The 19,963-nt window shown below is 47.2% G+C and overlaps 1 protein-coding gene across 4 annotated transcripts in view; it reads left to right on the top strand.

The window, feature by feature from the left end:
* Positions 1 to 16,555, top strand: part of IGSF3 (immunoglobulin superfamily member 3) — a 93,353-nt gene extending 76,798 nt beyond the window's left edge. For all 4 annotated transcript variants that reach the window (XM_017869810.1, XM_017869808.1, XM_017869811.1 and 1 more), the window contains 4 exons: positions 1,747 to 2,157; positions 5,823 to 6,230; positions 10,950 to 11,432; positions 13,426 to 16,555. In XM_017869810.1, coding sequence (XP_017725299.1) covers positions 1,747 to 2,157; positions 5,823 to 6,230; positions 10,950 to 11,432; positions 13,426 to 13,676 — 1,553 coding nt within the window. In that variant the 3' untranslated portion in view covers positions 13,677 to 16,555. The remainder of the gene's footprint in view (positions 1 to 1,746; positions 2,158 to 5,822; positions 6,231 to 10,949; positions 11,433 to 13,425) is intronic.
* The last annotated feature ends 3,408 nt before the right edge of the window (positions 16,556 to 19,963 follow it).

The following is a 19,963-nucleotide window of genomic DNA, read 5'->3' as shown; positions in this document are numbered from 1 at the left end:
ATGGCATTGGGAATTGGACTCTGCCACACCTTGGCTTGCTGAATCCTTCCATCCATTCAGAACATTTGTCAGTGTGTTATAGGGAGACCAAGTGGCAGTCTGTGGCTTTCACAAGTTTTGGTTCCGTGATGCGTGGGACTCAACCCTTGATGCTGCTAAACCAAGCTTAAGCGAGCTGGCAGGCCAGGGTCATGACCAGTGGGCTGGGTCCTGGATCTAGATGCAGTTCCTTGGGTTGAGCTGGACTAAAGAAACAGAGTCTGACCAGCAAAGTGTGGAGCCTGGCCAGGCATCCCTCCCCTGCCCCTGCCCTACATAAGTTCAGCTGGAGGAGGCCCAGGTTGCTGTACCTGGGTGGAATCTGCACCCTGCCCCTGCTTTCTTTCTCAGCTGGGAAGTGGTTTGGTCCCTGTGGCCAAAAAACTAAGTGTGAAGAGAGTGGTGGAGGTGGAACAATGCTTGTACTATTAGTTCCCTAAGAGGAACTTAGAATTTTTTTTTTTTTTTTTTTCATTTTTAGTAGCGGGAGAGGGTGGGTGGGTGGGGGAATGCAGAGTCAAGGTTAATGATAATGGGGTGGGTAAGATCTCAAATCACCTTCCTAAGATGGATTTCATTACACTTTGGCTTCTTGCCACTAGCTGCTGGGGAGGCGCTCCACAGGCTGCCCTCTTCTCTGTTTTTGGAGTGGGACAGTGAGGAGGAGGGAGGACTACAGTTGGCTTTGCCTTGTCCCATGGTTTGCTGTCTTCTTGGCCTTCTCTCTCACTCCCCCAGAGGAAGCCCCTCCCCCCCAGCATCCTCTATTTACCTGTTGCCGTGTTTCTCCAATGCGCTCTCATTCGCTCACCCACTCATTCACCTATTTCAGCAAGCACTGATTGAACGCTTTCCTGGACCAGGCGCTGTGCTAGGTTCTGGGGCTGCATCAATGAGAATGTCCACTAGGCGGTCCACCCCATGAGGGCTGGGACTCCGGCTTACTCTTCAGGGCATCCCCAGCACTTAGCATCCTGTGGGAAACTGAGTGGGCCTCTGTAAATACTGGCTGATTGAGTGGAAAGAGCCTGATCCCTGCCCTGGGGGAGCTCACCATCTAGGATATGGGAGAGAGATATGAGGACACACAGCCCAGAGATATATAGAGGGTGCTGAGGAAGGGTATCGAGCCCAGGGGGATGGGAGTGAGAGATAAGTGGAGAGAAGGGTCAGGGTGGGAGGTGGCAGAAGGAGACAGGCAGAGAGGACGGCAAGGCAAAGGCCAACGCTCAGGGGAAACTGCACCAGTTGCGTGCGCCTGTGGAGGGTGCTTGAGGGTGAGTCATGAGAGATGAGTCAGGACACTTGGGTGAAGGCCAGATCCTGAAGGGACTTTGTGCTGTGAAAAGGAATTGTTTCTCTCTAGCCCTTAGGTAGTTCGGAGCCATTAAACTTTTCAAGCAGAGACCTGATACAGCTAGATTTGTATTTCGGTGGGATCACCCCAGGAGGCCCTGTGATGGTGGGCTGTGCAGGCAGCGGAGAGGGGAGAGATGGTGAAGGCCTAAACCAGGGGTATGGCAAGGAGGAGACAGGGAAGGATGTTTAGGGGTGGCCTAGGCTCCGTGCTGCCTTCCTCACACTGAAGCCAGTCGGTGTTAAATCCCCCAGGAACTGTGCTGGAGGAAACCTGGCTCAGAGCCGGAGGTGGATGGGCCATGTTTCTGGGAGTGTGTGGTGATTCCTCTGTTCCCCTTTCCTTTGCAGTGACAAAGCTGCAGGTGAGCAAATCAAAGAGGACCCTCACCCTGGTGGAAAACAGGCCCATTCAGTTGAACTGCTCAGTCAAGTCTCAGACCAGCCAGAACTCCCACTTTGCGGTGCTCTGGTACGTCCACAAGCCCTCGGATGCGGACGGCAAGCTCATCCTGAAGACCACCCACAACTCCGCCTTCGAATACGGCACTTACGCCGAGGAGGAGGGCCTGAGAGCCAGGCTCCAGTTTGAGAGGCATGTGTCGGGGGGCCTGTTCAGCCTCACGGTCCAGAGAGCCGAGGTCAGCGACAGCGGCAGCTACTACTGCCACGTGGAGGAGTGGCTGCTGAGCCCCAACTACGCCTGGTACAAGCTGGCAGAGGAGGTTTCTGGGCGCACAGAAGTCACTGTGAAACAGCCAGGTAAGGCTGCATGGCATGGCTGTCCTGGGCCAGTGGGTTTAGTGCAGAGACTGCCTGGGGGTGGGTGGGGCTCTATAGGGCTGGTATAGAGAGATTGTCTGCAAGGTGCATGCTGGGTGTGGGTGCAGGTACACAGACCATCGCCCTAGCACACTGCAACCCTATCCATTTTACCTGCAGTGGGTTCTGATGTTGACGGCAGACTCATGGAAACATCCTTGACTCTGCTTCTGTGAACACCATCTTCACCAAGGAGCAGGGCGGCTGTGGTTAGCAAAATGTGGCAAGGCAGGATTCATGGCAGCTCCTGAATCTCCTTCTGGGTTTGCAGTTTGCACCCTGAATCTTGGGCTGGCACCAGCTCCACACCCAGAGTTTCTACCTAGAAGGCATTTTCTGGTTTTATGCATCTGTATCCCCCTTCTTCCTTAGCTCCCAGCCCAGCCCAGACAAGCCCTTCCTATCTCCAACTGAATCATTCCTCCTCTGGCCCTTCTTTGACCCCATGGTGTAGCCCTTATTCCTCTGCCTCACAGGTGGCACTAAACCTCTGCCAGAATGCTTCCAGAGAGGGAGAGTTACTCACTCCGCAAGCCTCAATTCCACTTTTGGGCAGCTCTGATTGTTAAAAAGTTCACCGTCCTGTAATTTCCCATTTTAGATTTGCCTCTGGAACAACCGAAGAGAGGTCTGGGCCATTTCCTTTCAAATACATGAAGTGTATGCCCCTCTCAGTCTCCCCTTCTCTGTTAAAGATCTTCAGTTCTTTCAACTTCTTCTCACATAGTGGAGTCTTAAGGGCCTCTCTATCCCTCATTCTCACATCCCTACAATTTGTTGTTGTCGCTGCCTGTCCTTCCTGATGGGCCATGGGAGGTGCTGTGTTACCACTCAGAGTCTCATCTCCATGCCTTTGCTTGTGCTGCCCTCGTTGTCTGGAATGTGTTTCTCCTGCTGCTTCTCCCTTGTCTTCACCCCATCCCTAAGACTTCATCCAGCACCACCTCCAAGAAGCCTACCCTGATTTCTCCTATACCAATAGGGGTCCCTTCTAAAATACACAGTCTAATAATGGTTTGCATTTCTTCTATACTACACTGTAAGCATGTCGAGGACAGGGCTTTATCTTATATCGTCAGCCACTGGCATGGTACTTTTAGTAAACATTGGTTGAATAAGGAATAAGTGGTTGCTTTCCTTGAACACCCTAAGGCCTTTGTACTTATTGTTCTCTTAGCCTGGAACATGTTGGCCATAGGTATTCATTTGTCTTGCTCTTCCGTGAAGAGGGATTCCTAGCTCATTTTAACTTAAATGTAGCCCCCTCATCACTCTAGATTTACTTTCCCCGGCCCTTTCACAACACATATCACCACCTGACATTCTGTTCGTTTATTTATTCATATATAAGTAATTATGAAGTATTTACTTATAATTGATTTATCAGTTACTATGTCTTACTGTTTTTATACTGGAATGTGTATATGTACACATTTGTTTTCTGTCTCTTCTACTAGAATTGAAGCCTCCTGAGTAAGCCTAGGGACTTGGTTTTCTTCTCTATTACTTGTCTCCTAAGGAGGTCTGTTCAGGAAGCCAGTGGAACCCGACACCAAACTCCAGATGTGGCCTGTCCCCTGCTGAATGCAGTGGGCCTGTTCCCCTCCTTTGCCTGAGGATATGATATTCCCAGAGATTCTCACTGACCTCACAGTGGCATTTTCTGCTAACCTCTGCTGGTGCGTTAAACAGGAAGCTCTGGTCTGAAGTGATTCCCGTTGGCATTTTCGGTGACCTATGTCCTGACTTCAGGCCAGTCCCTGGGGCTTTTGAAAATGGAAGGTTGTCATTAGGCCCACCAGTGTTCTTTTGGTTCCTATTTTTCATCTGTTTTCAGTTCTAATTATTTTCACTACTGAAAGAACGTGAGCACCCCCACCACTCTGCATTTCCGCTCTAGTCATCATCATTTTTTCCTTTCCTCATTTGTACTGGAACCAAGAGATTCTTGGAGGATCCTAAATTTATTGAGGGGATTTCCCTCTCTGAGACTACAGTCAAGCTAAGTGGGATAGTGCGGAAGGACTAGAAGGATCCCCCTCAACACATTTAGTGAAGTCTCTGTTACAGTGAACTTTAACACTGTAAACATGGAACTCAGAGGACACCAAGTAAAACAGCTTTCCCCGTTTCAGTTGACAGTTTTGATTTGTGTCGTTTTCTCTCTTTTTTCTCTGCTTCTAGTTTTTTTCTTTTCTCTGCCGAGAAAGCCTACACTTACAGAGCTTTTGGAAAATACATACACACACACACACACACACACACACACACACACACCCACATATCCCAAACAAAACAAAACTCAACAAAAAAAACCTTTCAACCCTAAGACAACCAGAGTCAATATCTTCTTTTATATGTGTATTTTTTGGATGGTGAGGGAGAAAGGGAGACTGGTTATTTAAAATATATTTTGTTATTTTATATTTTCTGACTTTTTAATTACAGAAGTAATCATGAATGTTGTAAAACATCCAGGCAGTATTGAAGTGTGTAGAAAGTAAGGAGTGAAAGTGCCCAGCCTCCCCTCCTCTGATGTCACTCAGAAGTCTCATTCCTGAGGTGCTACTGTGCATTGTGCCATGTGTCACAGCTTCTAGATACCTCTGGTCCTGATAGACTCATTTGGGCCCCTGTGAAATTACGAGCATGCCATCGGGGCATGCTGTCATTCAAGACACTTTTCTACTGGAGGAGACGCTGCTTGGCTGAGTTTTCAAAGCACCCAGTTCCATCAGTAGCAGTCTTTTCTTTTTCTTTTTTTTTGAGACAGAGTCTCACTCTATTGCCCAGGTTGGAGCGCAGTGGCACGATCTTAGCTCACTGCAACCTTCACCTCCAGAGTAGCTGGGATTACAGGCACATACCACCACACCCAGCTAATTTTTGTATTTTTAGTAGAGATGGGATTTCACCGTGTTGGCCAGGCTGGTCTCAAACTCCTGGCCTCAAGTGATCTGCCCACCTCAGCCTCCCAAAATGCTGGGATTACAGGTGTGAGCCACCTTGCCCGGCAGTCTTTTCTTTACTGATGTCATACTAGTTCCATTCCCAACCTAAGAGGGAACCTGTGTGGGTTTTTGTCAGGAAACTGAGGACTACAATTCTTAGGGCTAACACATGAACAGATTAAACTGGGTTTCCCCTGAAGTTCTTTTGTGGTTGGCAGCCCATCATTTTCTAGCCATCATATGGTCAGTTTTAAAAGTTTACTCTTGCTTTTCAGGGGTTTCTCACCATCCCCTTCCCTGGCCCTTCCCAGCCACCTGCCTCGGCCAGCCACATGCTTTGTGGTCCATTGTCATTTGGATGTGCAGTCTCTACAGCTTGCGCTCATCCTCCTGTGAGCATCAGAACTGATGAGGGCTATGACTTTGGGACAGCTGTTATTGTAACATTGAACTCCTTGAAACCCAGACATTCTAACCATGATCAAGGAACTCAGAATGTTCAGGGAGCCACATCTGAGAAACGTTCCTCTTAATGGAGTGTGTGCTGCCGTCCTTCTGTATTTGGAAGGCACCCATTCACCTACCCTGGGAAAGGGTGCATATGAATTGCTTGTTGTTCTCTTGTCACTGACATCTCTTTCCTTACTGTTCCAGACAGCCGCCTGAGGCTCAGCCAAGCCCAGGGGAACCTGTCGGTTCTGGAGACCCGGCAGGTGCAGCTGGAGTGTGTGGTTCTCAACCGTACCAGCATAACCTCCCAGCTCGTGGTGGAATGGTTCGTATGGAAGCCCAACCACCCTGAGCGGGAGACTGTGGCCCGCTTGAGCCGTGACGCCACCTTCCACTATGGAGAGCAGGCAGCCAAGAACAATCTGAAGGGGCGGCTGCATTTGGAGAGTCCTTCCCCCGGCGTGTACCGGCTCTTTATCCAGAACGTGGCTGTGCAGGACAGCGGCACTTACAGCTGCCATGTGGAGGAGTGGCTGCCCAGCCCCAGTGGCATGTGGTATAAGCGGGCAGAGGACACCGCTGGGCAGACAGCTCTGACAGTCATGCGACCAGGTGAGAGTCTATGTCCCCAAGCTTCCACTCCCTCTGGTGTTTCCCATTTAAGTAAACTATTTTATGCACTGGATAAAATTAGTTTATTAATAAATTATTTGCAGTTAAATATATGAGTGTCTACATGTGTATGCATTTATATTCAAAATTGCCTGAATTTTTTTTCTTGTGAATGGAAAATTGCACATCTGGCTTTGGCATAAGGTGATTTGATTTATTAATTAGAATAAAATCTGGCCATTCATTATTCCAGGTCATAGAATATTTCCTTTTCCAGATTTGAACAAATGGTAGATATGACAAAATCTTGAAACAATAACCATGTTGTTAAGAAAATTTGGCTTGTGGATTTTCAGTGGAAAATAATCGATTTACATGCTTTAAATAGAAAATAATGAATTGTGTGCAGCCTTCACTCTTTGACTTCCAATAATTTTTTTTTTTTGAAATGGGTCTCACTTTGTCGCCCAGGCTGGAGTGCAGAGTGCAGTGATGCTATCTTGGCTCACTGCAACCTCCACCTCCCAGATTCAAGCGATTCTCCTGCCTCAGCCTCCCGAGTAGCTGGGACTACAGGCACATGCCTCCACACCCAGCTAATGTTTGTATTTTTAGTAGAGACGGGGTTTCACCATGTTGGCCAAGCTGGTCTTGATCTCCTGACCTCGTGATTGTCCCCCCACCGCCCCCAGCCTCAGCTTTTCAAAGTGCTGGGATTACAGCTGTGAGCTACCGCGCCTGGTCCCAATAATTTTATTAGTACTAATAACTATTCTGTGTGGCCTTTTGTTTTTCTTGTCTTTATTGCTGTTTCTAAATATCTAAATGCATATAATTACTAGATATAATTGTTGTTGTACATTTAAACACATAATTAAAGCTACGGTGTGTAGGATTCCCATGTCCTTTGCAACATCACAGCATCATCCATTCATGTTAGAATGAAAAGTCGATGGTTCCTGTAAGGACCTGGAGCAGAAGTGAATTTGTGACCCCATCAGTATCTTGTTTGTTTTCTGAGCATCCCGACATTCACATTTGTGGCCTGGGGCACTATTGGAAGTTTTCATCACGTCTTTATGTCTGAGTAGAGCAGCTCATTTTGTTGGTGGAACATTGGATCTCCAGGGTGGTGTCCCTTACATCATGGAACATGCTTCAGGAAAGTGCTGCAGCCTTGGTTACAGGAAATGGGCAGTATCTCACTCGCCTGTGTCTTGCCTAAGCTGCAGGGGAAATCACCTCCACTTTGAGTTAACTCCTATTTTTCCATGAGCTTTTATTTATATATATGTTTTGCTTTTTACCTTGCCTAGAAATGGCTGCATGTCTTTTCCCAAAGGTGAAATTGAGAGAATGGCAGCTGAGTGCCCCCGCTCAACTCCCACCCATTCTGCAAGTCACCACTGAGGCCCCCAGATGGAGTGGGAGGAGACAGATGTTTATTGAGTACAGCTACATCCCAGCCATAGTTAGGAGACTTATGTTAAGTCTTCACAATAATCCTGAGTGGTAAGGTTTACTCATGAGGAACCAAAGCTTGGAGCGAATCACCACCCAGCTAGCAGGTGAAGGCGGAGTGACCACCCAGGCCTCCCTCCTGCCACACTGTGTGCTTCCAACATGGACCTGAACCGTTAGCCTTGTGTCTGCCTCCTGTTCAACCCTGTGAGCAAGCCTGGATCAGCCTCTGCCTTCTGGTCCATTTGTCCATCTGTCCCTGATTGCATAGGTTGATTGTACTAATTACAAAACACCGGAAAACAGAAAAGTATAATTTTGAAAAGAAAAGTTAGCCATAATCTCACGGCCTACCGATATCTACTATTAATAATTTGGTGTATATTTTTTGATCTTTGCCTCATGTCTTCATATTTCCTCTGTCTGTAAACAAAGTCAGGATCTTACTGTTTTATGTGATCTTTTTTCCCGCTCAACTTTCTTTTATGAGCATTTTTCCATGTCTATGAAAGCATTTCATAGCCACCATTTTTACTGGTTTTGTAACACTCATTGTGCAGATGTACTTCAAAGATTTTTTTTGGAGGGATATGTTAAACACATGGAAGACTTGAAATAATGTAGCTCTAAAAGTATTGTTAGGAAAATAATCACCTTCGGCTGCTGAGGGTTGATATTCACTATAATCTGAAATACATGGAAGGAAGGGCTCCCACCCTCACTAAGATTGCAGATTAGTAGTTGTGTTGGGCTCACACAACTGGGGAAGGGAGAAAACCACAAGCATCACACACAGGCCAGGAATCGGCGGTCACAGTGAGAGCCAGGGGAGCTGTTAGCATCACACAGACAGCAGTGGCAGAGGTCGGCATCTTTCTGTGGCTTATACTTGGAAAAGAAGAGAGTATTAAAGTCCAAACAGGGAAGAGGGTTGGCATATTCTAGAAGCGGGCAGATGCAGGGAACCAAATTGGTAGAGAAACACGTTAAGGGGAGAGAGATTGTGGGAAGGTGGAAATTAATTTCTTTCAAAAAACTTGTATTGAGTCATTTATGCAGGCAAGGCATTTGAAGGGGCCAAGGAAAATGTAACTGGTTAAAAGACAAGAAAGCAAAAGGAGAGTGAAGAGGGAGGAGGCATTTCTGAGGAGCTAAATGCCTGATGGTCTCTAGCCATCTTGCCCCTGGCCATGATAAGTTCCATTGCACATTGCCCAGGGCCACCTCCCTTGGCACCTTAGCCAGTCACCAGGAGCCTGAGGATACTATATTTAGACTCTGGAGGAGAAAAGCACGGGATGGGGGGGTGCGCGGGGGCTCCCCTTGGTCTGTAGTAGGGCTCTCCAGTGGCCTTGGAGTTAGAACTGAGGAGTTGAGTGAGTTTGAGTTACCTGTGAACTGACTGAATAAGTCCCCACCCGGACATTTTCTGTTCTCAAGCATGTTCTTGTCCCTGAGAGAGCTGGGTCTGCCACCTGTAGCTGGTTACTGAGCCCTCCTGTGCCAGCAGTGCACACTGAGGTTCCAGGTGGGTGCAGGAGGCGGGTGCAGAGGGGCTTGGCAGAGCCTCCACAAGAGCAATGGAAAGCCCAGCTTTGTGTTCACCTGTGAGCGACACTAAGCCTATTGGTTGAAAGCCCAGGACCATACTTGGAAAGTGCTCCTATTTGGTCTTCATCCAAGTAGGATCTGATTTGGTATCTCTACTTTGGTTTACATTACATTGGCACCTTTCATGAACATTTCATAAACAGAGCCAAAGGGAGGCCTTTTAGGAGTTAGGGAGTGAATTATTTGTTTAGAACATACCACAGTGAGCCAGAAAAAAAAAAAAGCAAAACAGATTCGAGTCTTTTGGCATCTGTGAGATGTGACTCACCTGCTTGGGGTCCCTCTCTGTGTACTCTGTGTCTCCTGCCTAAGTGGGGAGGACACTTTGCGTATATCCTCCTGAGACATCTGTGCTCACAAGGAAGGGCCCTTTCAACCTTATCGTCTGTTATTTGGCTTTAATCCTTGGAGAGATATTGATCTCCTTGGGTTCACTGTGTTTTAGGCAATAAGCTACATGCACACAATTTAAATTTAAGTTAATGCATGGGTGTTTTAACTTCCCAGGGCTACCATAACAAATTAGTATAAACTTGATTGTTTAAAACAAAAGAAATGTATTCTCTTGCAGTTCTGCAGGCCAGAAGTCCAAAATCAGGATGTCATCATAGCTTTGCTCCCCGTGAAGACTCTAGGGAAGAATGCTTCCTGGCCTTTGCCAGTACCTTATAGCCACAGGCATTCCCTGGTTCACTCCTATTTGGGCCTCCATCATTATATGGCCACTTTCTCTCTGTGTCCCCTCCTGTGCTCATAAGAACAGTAGTTATCTTCGTCTGCTCAGCTACCATAACAAAATACTATAGACTGGGTAGCTTAAACAACAGAAATGTATTTTCTCACAGTCCTAGAGGCTGGAAGTCTGAGGTCAGGGCACCAGCATGGCTGGGTTCTAGTAAGAGCTCTTCTGACCTGCAGATGACGCCTTCTTGCTGTGTCCTTGAATAGTCTTTCCTCGGTGTGTGCACCTGGAGAGAGATCTTCCCTCTTCTTCTTATAAGTCACCAATCTTACTGGATTAGGGTCTCAGTCAGCCTTATGACCTCATTTAACTTAAATTACCTCCTGAAAGTCCTACCTCCAAACGTAGTCACATCGTGGCTTAGGAAGTCAGCATATTAATTTGGAGGAGGACCAGTTCAGTTCATAGCACCAGCCACTGGATTTAGGGCCCACCCTAATCCAGTAAGACCTCCTCTTAGCTAATTACATCTGCAAAGATGCTATTTCCAAATAATCACATTCTGAGGTTCCCGGTGGACATGCATTTTGGAGGGACACTATTCAGCCACTACAAGGGGTTACAGTGAAAGTAAACATCCCTTCCTCCCAGGATTCCTGCAAGGAACCACGTTACCAGCTTCTTATGAATTCTTCCTCAGATATTTTGTGCAGATATAAACAGATATGTATGTCAAAATAAAATATGTTTTCTGCATACAGTGACATGGACAGTAACATTGTTCTGTACTCTATTTTTTTGGATCAACTTCCACCTGTAGCACTGCCTATACCTTTTCAATAGGTGCATAGTATCCTATAGTATGGATGTTACTATCATGTGTTTAATGATGGACATTTAGTTTATTTTGAGCAAATAAATTTAAACAACCCCTTCTCTCTTCTTTGTCCCTTGTCCTTCCCCAGATGCTTCCCTGCAGGTGGACACGGTGGTCCCCAATGCCACAGTCTCTGAGAAGGCAGCTTTCCAGCTGGACTGTAGCATCGTGTCCCGCTCCAGCCAGGACTCCCGCTTCGCTGTGGCCTGGTATTCCCTGAGGACTAAAGCTGGGGGGAAAAGGAGCAGCCTTGGCCTGGAAGAACAGGAAGAGGAAAGGGGGGAGGAGGAGGAAGAGGAGGAGGACGACGACGACCCAACAGAGCGGATGGCCCTGCTGAGTGTGGGCCCAGATGCTGTCTTTGGCCCAGAGGGGAGTCCCTGGGAGGGCAGGCTTCGCTTCCAGAGGCTCTCCCCAGTGCTCTACCGGCTCACAGTGCTGCAGGCAAGCCCTCGAGATACAGGCAACTACTCCTGCCGCGTGGAGGAGTGGCTGCCCAGCCCTCAGAAGGAATGGTACCGGTTGACAGAAGAGGAGTCGGCCCCCATCGGCATCCATGTTCTAGATACAAGTGAGTTTCTCAAGTACAGAAGAAGGATGTCACTGTTGGTTCCAGTTGTGTCTGGAAGATAAATGTGAGCTTGATTATGGGTTAAGAAACAGGTTTTTTTTTTTTTTTTTTTTTTTTTTGAGATGGAGTCTCACTCTGTTGCCCAGGCTGGAGTGCAGTGGTACAATCTCAGCTCACCGCAAGCTTTCACACCATTCTCCTGCCTCAGCCTCCTGAGCAGCTGGGACTACAGGTGCCTGCCACCACACCCAGCTAATTTTATTAACAGTTTTCTTAACTGTCATGGGCATTTGTTAGTAGGATTTGAGATATGGTAGGATTGGATATACTAATTCATATAATTGACCCTTGATTACCCATGCAAAAACAGGGATAGAAATTAAAGTGATAATATACCATATAATCTTTATAATAAACTTCTACCAGATTCAATTTTAGTAAGACTTCATTATACTAGTATATTGTTAGGTGTTACTTTGTTATTTTTTAGAATATTGGAACTAGTCTTTAGCGAATTAGCAAGTGTTTTAGACTCACAAGGGAAAGGGAAAAAAATGAAGGCTGACTACCTCACAGTCATTATTTCTTTTTTTCCAGTTTCTGGGTCATTGTTATTTTGGAGGGTGCCTTGGAGGTTGAGGTGGATCTTGTATGGTTGGGAGGACCAGCCCGGAAAGGCTGTGATACTAGAGGAGAGCTGAGAGGGGATTTGCAGCCACCCAGAATGCAGTTTCCATGATCCTGAGGGACTTCCACTATGAACAGAGACTGGGGGAAGTAATGCTGGCCTGAATTATTTGTTGTAACAATGCATTCTTGGTTGGCTTGCCATCAAAACGTGGACTACATTAGACTAAAAATGGTGTTATAGTAAAGTTAGCCTAGAATGCAGAAAGAAAAAACATTGCTGGAATTTTCAACTTCTTTTTAGTCAAAACACTTTGCCACATAATCTTGATTGGAGTTTTTTAAGTTTGGGCCACCATTTTTTTGGCTTGATCACCCCGTGTTCACATTGTGTTAGACAGAACCATATGAAATTGGAGTTTTGCAGGTCAACAATGGTTGACTATCAGCAGTTTCATACACTTTGGAAATCGAATAAGAGGCAGATTAAATGTGCTTAATAATACTGATGAGCAGCAGCTATTCAGTGGACGGGAAAGCAGGCTGCATCATACATAGACCACCCTGTGATCCACTGAATAACCCACTGCCTCAAAGCGAAAACAAAGCAGTCTAGGCAACATTGTACCTGTTCATTGTGGATGTCCGTAATAATTAAGCTTCATCGAGCACAGAGGTCACCCAGCAGCCTTATTTTACAGAGAAAACAGGGACTCCCAGAGGCTAGGCTCCTGCCAAGGTCTAATGACTTATAGAGCAGCTCTCAACCTGTCTTGGGGCACCTGGTTTATTCTCTTCCATATCCAGCTGTAACTAATACTGTGTTCTTTGTGGCCACGGACACACTGTGGACGTTTGTAAGTGGTCCATAATGACATTTAATTGATAACATTAATCAGGTAAGTCATTTCTGGTAAAACTGCTCTCAGAAGCTGGCAGGAAGGGATTGTGTCATAATCCCAGAGAAGGAAGTTTGTAGCAGAACTAAGTGCAAAGGGGCATGTAAAATCCAACCATGCAGGAGGCTCCGACTAAACTAGAGCGGCTTCTTCACCATCCTAGATGCAGTTGAGTTCACAATCAATAAATTATGTTTCATTATGTGGCTTTCCAAGCAGCAATAATGGCTCTCAATGGAAAATAGAAGCATTGCTTTGTTGGAACGTACAGCCGTAAATTAGGAGAGGTGTCATGAGAAAAAGAATATGAGTCGTTTTCCACCATTAGTGGTAGCAGGGGAAAGACAAGGTGGTTTGGGAGTGTCACCAAGGAGCTTCCATTGGGTCAGGCGAGGTCTTCAAAAGGAAATGTGAGCAGTCCAGGTTCTCAGCCCTCATTGTCTTGTCTCTCTCACAATCCTTTTCAGGTCCCACCCTCCAGTCCATCATCTGCTCCAATGATGCACTCTTCTACTTCGTCTTCTTCTACCCTTTCCCCATCTTTGGCATTCTTATCATCACCATCCTGCTGGTGCGTTTCAAGAGCCGGAACTCCAGCAAGAACTCCGATGGGAAGAATGGGGTGCCTCTGCTGTGGATCAAAGAGCCACACCTCAACTACTCCCCCACTTGCCTGGAGCCCCCTGTTCTCAGTATCCACCCAGGGGCCATAGACTAAGCGGGTGATGCCCCAGCGGATGTCGGCCACGGAGGAGCTGAGGCTCTCCCTTGCTCTGTGATCGGACAGTTGACAGCACCCAAACTCTGGGGTGCGTGTGTGGAAAGTTGTCGGACTTGAAAAGTGTTCCAAGTTCCTAGTCAGTCACAGAGACAGACTGCCTCTCAGTGGCAGTCTTGGTTGGTTAGCTATTTGCGCGCAAATGTCGTGATCCTGCCGTTATAGAGTTCTTGTTTCTGTTTTTAGTAATGTAGTGAGTAGCTCCAGGTGCCACATCTACTCACAGATTTATCTAGTATTCTCAGATAGATGTTACAGGGCTGCTTCTTCTTTGTAATGTACTCTTTTTAAATCCCTTTGGTTTACCCTTTTGGATTCCTTAATGTGGACGAATTTCTCTTACATACAACTGACAGCAAAAGGAAGGACGAACTTTCTAGTAACAAGGAATCTCTTCCAAGACTTTTTGTTTTTGCACATTTGAAAATGCCACCCATGGATCAAAATATACCCAAACATTTTTTACGTTCTTAACAAGACTTAAGAATTGTGTGTAGTGTGGGCAAAATTTGTATGTTGTCTTTTCCCTCAGCTGGAGTTACTGGAACCACTTTGTAGTCAAGACGGAAGCACTGAATTTTGCTTCAAAGAACTGTGTATGTACAAGAGACATCCTGCATAACCCCATTAGAAGTAAATGGTGCCTGGCCTGTCAGGGAGACAAAAAAGGTTTCATCCCATCCTTGCCAAAAAATAAGAAAACTGTCTTGGAGAATGGGTCAGAAGCCCCAAACGGCACACACTTTACAAATTAAAGTGGGCAGGGGCTGCTTTTAGCAGCCACTGACCTGCAGATTTGTCAAAGCCAGTGACTAGAGAAGGGAGAAAGCCTGGCTGTTGGCTTGCTCTGAGCTGCAAGGGTGGTCTCTAACTGATAACTGTGAGCAGGTGGGCCTTTGTCTTCAGGTGCTTTGCCAAACTCTTAAAGTGCCCAGTGAACTTGGAAGGGGGCCCCTGAGCTGAGCACAGGGCCGAAGCAGCCACGGCAGACACCTGACGGAGGGCACGGGGCTGACCGACACTAAGTTTGGTGGGACAGTGAGGGGTGGGAGGGGGGCTTCCAGGGCCTGGTGTTGGAGAGTGCAGAGAAATATCTACCTCCCTGGAGGTGTGAAGACTAGGTTTTTCTTCTTCCTTCCAATTAGATTTTCCTTAATGATAGTGATGTCTTCCTTACTCATTTTTCTCTCCCTGCCTCTCACTGCCATAAGAATATCAGCCTGGGGGCAGTCCAGACGCAGCCCTTTGTCATCCTTTCTGTTTGCCTAGTCTCAGCAGACTGTGATCACAAGGCATTGTCTGTGGGGTTTTTCCTTTCCCTTTCTTGATCTCTCCTGTGGTTCTAGGTTGTTTGGTTCATTGTTATCGTGGCTTTTTATTTTAACGCCCCTTGAGCCCCATGATGGTTGGTGTCACCCTGTTCTTTTACCCTGTTGTGCCAGATGCTTGTCCCTCTTGGGGCATCATCAGTTGCAAATATTTCCTTTTGCTCACTTTATGAAGATGTTCTTATACCCTTGCTTTCCCATATTTTTCTGGCCAAGCATGCCATCTCCCTTACTCTGGGAACTTGCATCCTGAGTCCCAAGAGGGGGTCACAATTTGGAAAAGGTCGTCAGGGATTCTGGAACTAAGTCTGATAAGAGATTCCAGTGAAGCCCTGTTCTGAGAACGAGCAGACTGCAGGGGAGGCCGTGGGATTCCCCAGGCCAGTGTCTGTGCTGATTCTTCAAGGATCTGTAGGTGTGCAGGTGGCCTGGGCTGCTCGGCAGATACTTTGCTGATTCCCAGCTGAGGGGAGCACGGCAGTGATTGCTCAGTCATTTTCTGACAGACACACAGACCTGCCTTTTCTCCCCCAAATATACCAGTACCCTCCTGTGAGACAGTGTGCAGGCACCACCACCTTAATCCTGCTGTTGCCTGACATGCTGATTCTCATTTATTATGCTGCATCAACACATTAGAGGTACAGGAGCGGCTCAGTCATGAAGAAAGAAGGTCTTTTGCTCCATTTCTTTATTTCAGGGATGTGGGCTTTCAGTGGGAATTTGCTGACTCCTACTTTACAGGCTGAGTCAATGAGGGAAGATGACTGGCGTTTCCCCTGTCTAAATGGGAGGATGCCAGAGGGCTGGCTGGGACTAGGATGTATAACTAAGATTTCAGTTTGAATCTGTTCACAGCGATAGCGAAGTAGGTGCTGCACGCAATTAAATGTGTAAAGCAATTGCAGGAAATTTGAAAGGAAAAGAAACCGAAGCCAGTATTTTAATAATTGCTTTTTCTGTGTATTTTGTATTGGGCTGGGGGATAGCATCAAAGGTTGAACTTTTCGAGCTTTCTATGAAAAACCCCAGGACCTTCTTTCTTTGGCCATTTCTGTGGAAATGCGATGTCAGATGGATGGTAATGGTGCCCTCCAGTGGCTGTGAGACCTCATTGCGCATTGTCTACTGGAGCTTTAGTCTTCTGAGACGGAAGAAAACTGCTGAATACTCTCGATTCATCTATGTCTACAATGTTGCATTTATGAAAAACTACACTGTGCTAGGCGCATTCTAGGACATGAATATGACAACACCCTCTTTCACCGGGTGTTTCTGTAGCAAGTTTTCATATTTTCAAACAATGGTTTCTCTGCGTTAATTATTGAAGAAAAAAAACGGTGGGGTAAGAAAACTACCCATGCATGATGTAGAGAGCTGTTGATTTGTTTCTGTTTTTTAAAGGAAAACTATTTGTAAGATGTTGCACTAAAACATTTTATATACACTTCAGAGACCTGTAGTAAATTATGTTGAAAATATGGCTGTTTACATTTACTGTGGTCTTCTATCATTCTTTCCCCCTTACTAACCAGCCCCCTTCCTCTGTGGGACTGTGCTGTGGGAGGCCTACAGTTCTGCCCTTGGCATTGGCCTGCTAGGCTCAAGGTCTGTGAATTGCAGTCTTTATCATTACACCCCATAACCTTTAAATGATAAAAACACCTCTTCCTCAAGACACTTCACTGCTATCTGCTGCAACATACCATAGTCAATAGACACCTCCACCCTGATGATCAAGACTATGCTACCGCCAGAGCTGTGCAACACACAACACAGCCCCTGAAAGGCAGGTTCAGAATGTAGATCTTACAACCTGTCGAGTTTTTGTTGGGGGTTGGGGGGTAGAAACTGGATGAGAAGGAGAGCAGGAACACAGGATGGCCATCTCTAGGGCCTCTGCAGCAAGTCCACACCATCCTTTTCCAACTATGAAGTGCTGCCCTGGCCATGAAATGCAGCAGGGATTTCCCAGAATGGTGGTAAGAGCAGGAGCTGTGCCTTCTAGTTAAATGAGACTGCACAGCGCACTGGTCTCTGTTTCCTCTTCCAGTGTTGGGAGGGGTTTACACCTGCAAATTGAGAAGAATGTTAGAATGATTAAAGCCATAGCAGTGATACGTGATTAGCCAGAACCCATCTGTAATTCTTCAAAATTCACAGAACATGCAAAAAGGAACTAGATAGTAAGAAGCAGAGGGAGACACTTCTTTTTTTCTTCTTCTTTTTCTAAGTCCAAGACTTTCAAAAGCTTTCGTGTGTGCTTTCCTCTGCTCCCCAGAACCATCAGCTGCATCCTTATCAACTCCTTGCAGCTGCTGGCTTGGCCAGGAGTTGAAAATGTGACTGCCTCTCCCTTGGGTACCCATAATGGTTCCATGTTAAGTCTTATGTATAATTTTTCCTAATTTTTTTCAAATGTTCTTTTTCTCCAGGGAATGTTTTAAAAAGGGAAATAGAGTATTATGGAATAAGATTACCTTTCTATGCCCTTTGTGCAAATCCACCCAGTATTTATATAAATGAAGTGAACATACATTCCCCCATGAGGCATGCAATGAAAATGACAATTTGCATTTATGCAGGATTGGGGCAGTGTTTTGCTCACTACATTCTGGGATTCCTAAGCTTTGTGGGAGTGGTTCCAAGGGTTTGGCAGAAACGAGAGTCAAGACACCAGAGAGTGACATGCTAGGAAGAACAGCCCCGGCCTCTTAAGCAGCCCTCCTTTCTTACTTTCTCATCCATGATTACCTACAGTGACAAGAAGATAAAACTGGACCTTGGAATACTGGTCACAGCGTGAAAGATACATCCACCCCTCCTTTTGATAGCAGGTTCTCAGTATGTAAAGGGAACCTTTTTGGCTGCCTGCCTAACGCATTGCAGGTCCAGCATTCCTGAGCTGCTTTTGATTCATAAAATTAACCAGGCATTTGAGTGCTTCTAAAAGTGCTTGATGGACAGCATTTCTCTCAATGAAAGAGCAGGCACTGCTCCTTGGTCAAAGGAGAGTCCAACCAAGGAAGCCTAATGAGTTATTCCTCATCCAATACCTGGAGACCATGACCTGGGGGCGAGGGGCTTCCCCAGCCCCATGTGACTGGGCTGTTCTTTCCTCAGCCCTGCTCTTAAGAGGGTTAACAGCTCTTACTGGCAGTTCAAAAGTCCCATGATCATATCCCGCTCCTGTATGAAGGGGTAAGAATAGAGGCATTGGACATGGCCTCAGCTGGACTCCAAGTTCTGCCCTTTCCTGTGTGCCCTTAGTAACTTACCTTCTCCAGGCTTCAGTTTCCTCATTTGCAAAAACAACAGCAGGAAGATTAAGTGAATCCAAGTAGTGCACTTCACACGGGGCCTGCTCAATAGATGTTTGCTGTCGTATCACTTCCCAGCTCAAAAACTTTCTGTGACTCCCCAGTGTCTGAAGGTCTGACCCCAATCCTGCCTTTCTAAGTTGGCCTGAGTTCCTACCAGCCCAGGGCAGAGAACACTTGATGTCCTCACATTTTATGTTACACACTGCACCTGCCTTGTGTTCCCAGTATCTACAGATGGTAGGGAGTATCTCGAGTTAGCAGGTTTGTGGTAGAGGGCATTGGTCCCAGAAGTTTCACTGATAGAGATAACCTTTTAAGATTTAATGGCCAACTTAAGAAATAATTCATGTCTCTTTGCAATATGGTTCAAGTGTCTCCAGTGACTTTGAGTCCCCACCTGGGGATAATAGAGGTGAAGCAGCAAGCAAGCACATTCCCACTCAGTTTCATAGCCTGCACTATGTGTTGGTGGTTATTTGGGCAGCAGGGAGTCCTGTTCATGGAAATGAATTCCTGCTCACATCATAACTAAGAGTTCTGTGAATTCCTTCGGCTGGGCAGGGGCAACTGTGGTGCTTCTGTCTGCAAGAAAGGGGACAGACAGGGAGGCTGATGTGAGGAGTTGGTTCTGGGAATAGAGTCATTTGTTCTGGGATATAGGGATGTGAGGGGAGGGCGAGCTCAATCCAGACTGATGAAGGAGGGAGAGTGATGAGTGTCTGCCGCAGCTTGAGCTGGATGGATGTGGGGAGGCTGGTCAGTGAGGGAGATGTGGATCTGACAGCAGCCTGAGGGAAAGTCCACGGTTGAGATGGGGGAAGAGAGAGAGGAATCTGAGAAGGGAGAAACCAAAGGCTGGAAATCCCAGCTCCGGGGATACCGGAGTGTGGGGACGGGGGAGGCCTGCCCTAGGTAACCCTACGCCTACTAACAGTTGTCCAAAATGCTCCCTTTCCTTGATATGTTTGAGGAAAAGTGGTTCACAAAGTGGTTCAAAGAGGCCGTCTGATGCGGGATCCCACAGCGCTGAAGGGATGAGGGGCCCCAGGTGCTCCCGCCCGTCCCCCTGCCTCCTCCGGTGGCTCTCCGGGAGCGACAGCCCCGTCCAGCCACCGAGCGGCCTTCAGCACGCTCCAAACGCTAAGGGGAAGCGCGGGAGGTGCGGGAGGAAGGCAGAGAAACCTGGTTTTTAAAACGCAAGTCACTTTCAAGGAAATAATTTCTTACCTAAAAATAGCGTATGGAATGGCGGTGGAATGCCGGGAGGGACCGAGCTGGGGGACTGGACGGCGCCCCGGGGACACAGGAAGGAGACGCGCAGAGCCGACCCCAGGAACGCGCCTGGGGAGTGGAAGCGGGAACACGAATGCGGCGCCGCCGAAGGTGGGGGAGGAAGGGCCGGGGAGGGTGGGGGAGGAAGGGCCGGGGCGGGCCGCGGGCTGCCAGTCCCGGGCGGGGCGGAGCCCTACTTCTGGCCGCCCGCGTAGGCGGTGCTTGAACTTAGGGCTGCTTGTGGCTGGGTACTTGCGCAGAGGCCGGCCCGACGAGTCATGGTTGCTGGGAGCTACGCGGGGCG

The sequence above is a fragment of the Rhinopithecus bieti genome, unplaced genomic scaffold, assembly GCF_001698545.2.
Source record: "Rhinopithecus bieti isolate Rb0 unplaced genomic scaffold, ASM169854v2 scaffold_3040, whole genome shotgun sequence".
Classification (NCBI taxonomy): domain Eukaryota; kingdom Metazoa; phylum Chordata; class Mammalia; order Primates; family Cercopithecidae; genus Rhinopithecus; species Rhinopithecus bieti.
The sequence above is the reverse complement of the archived record's forward strand: the minus strand, read 5'-3'. Positions and strand labels throughout refer to the sequence as shown.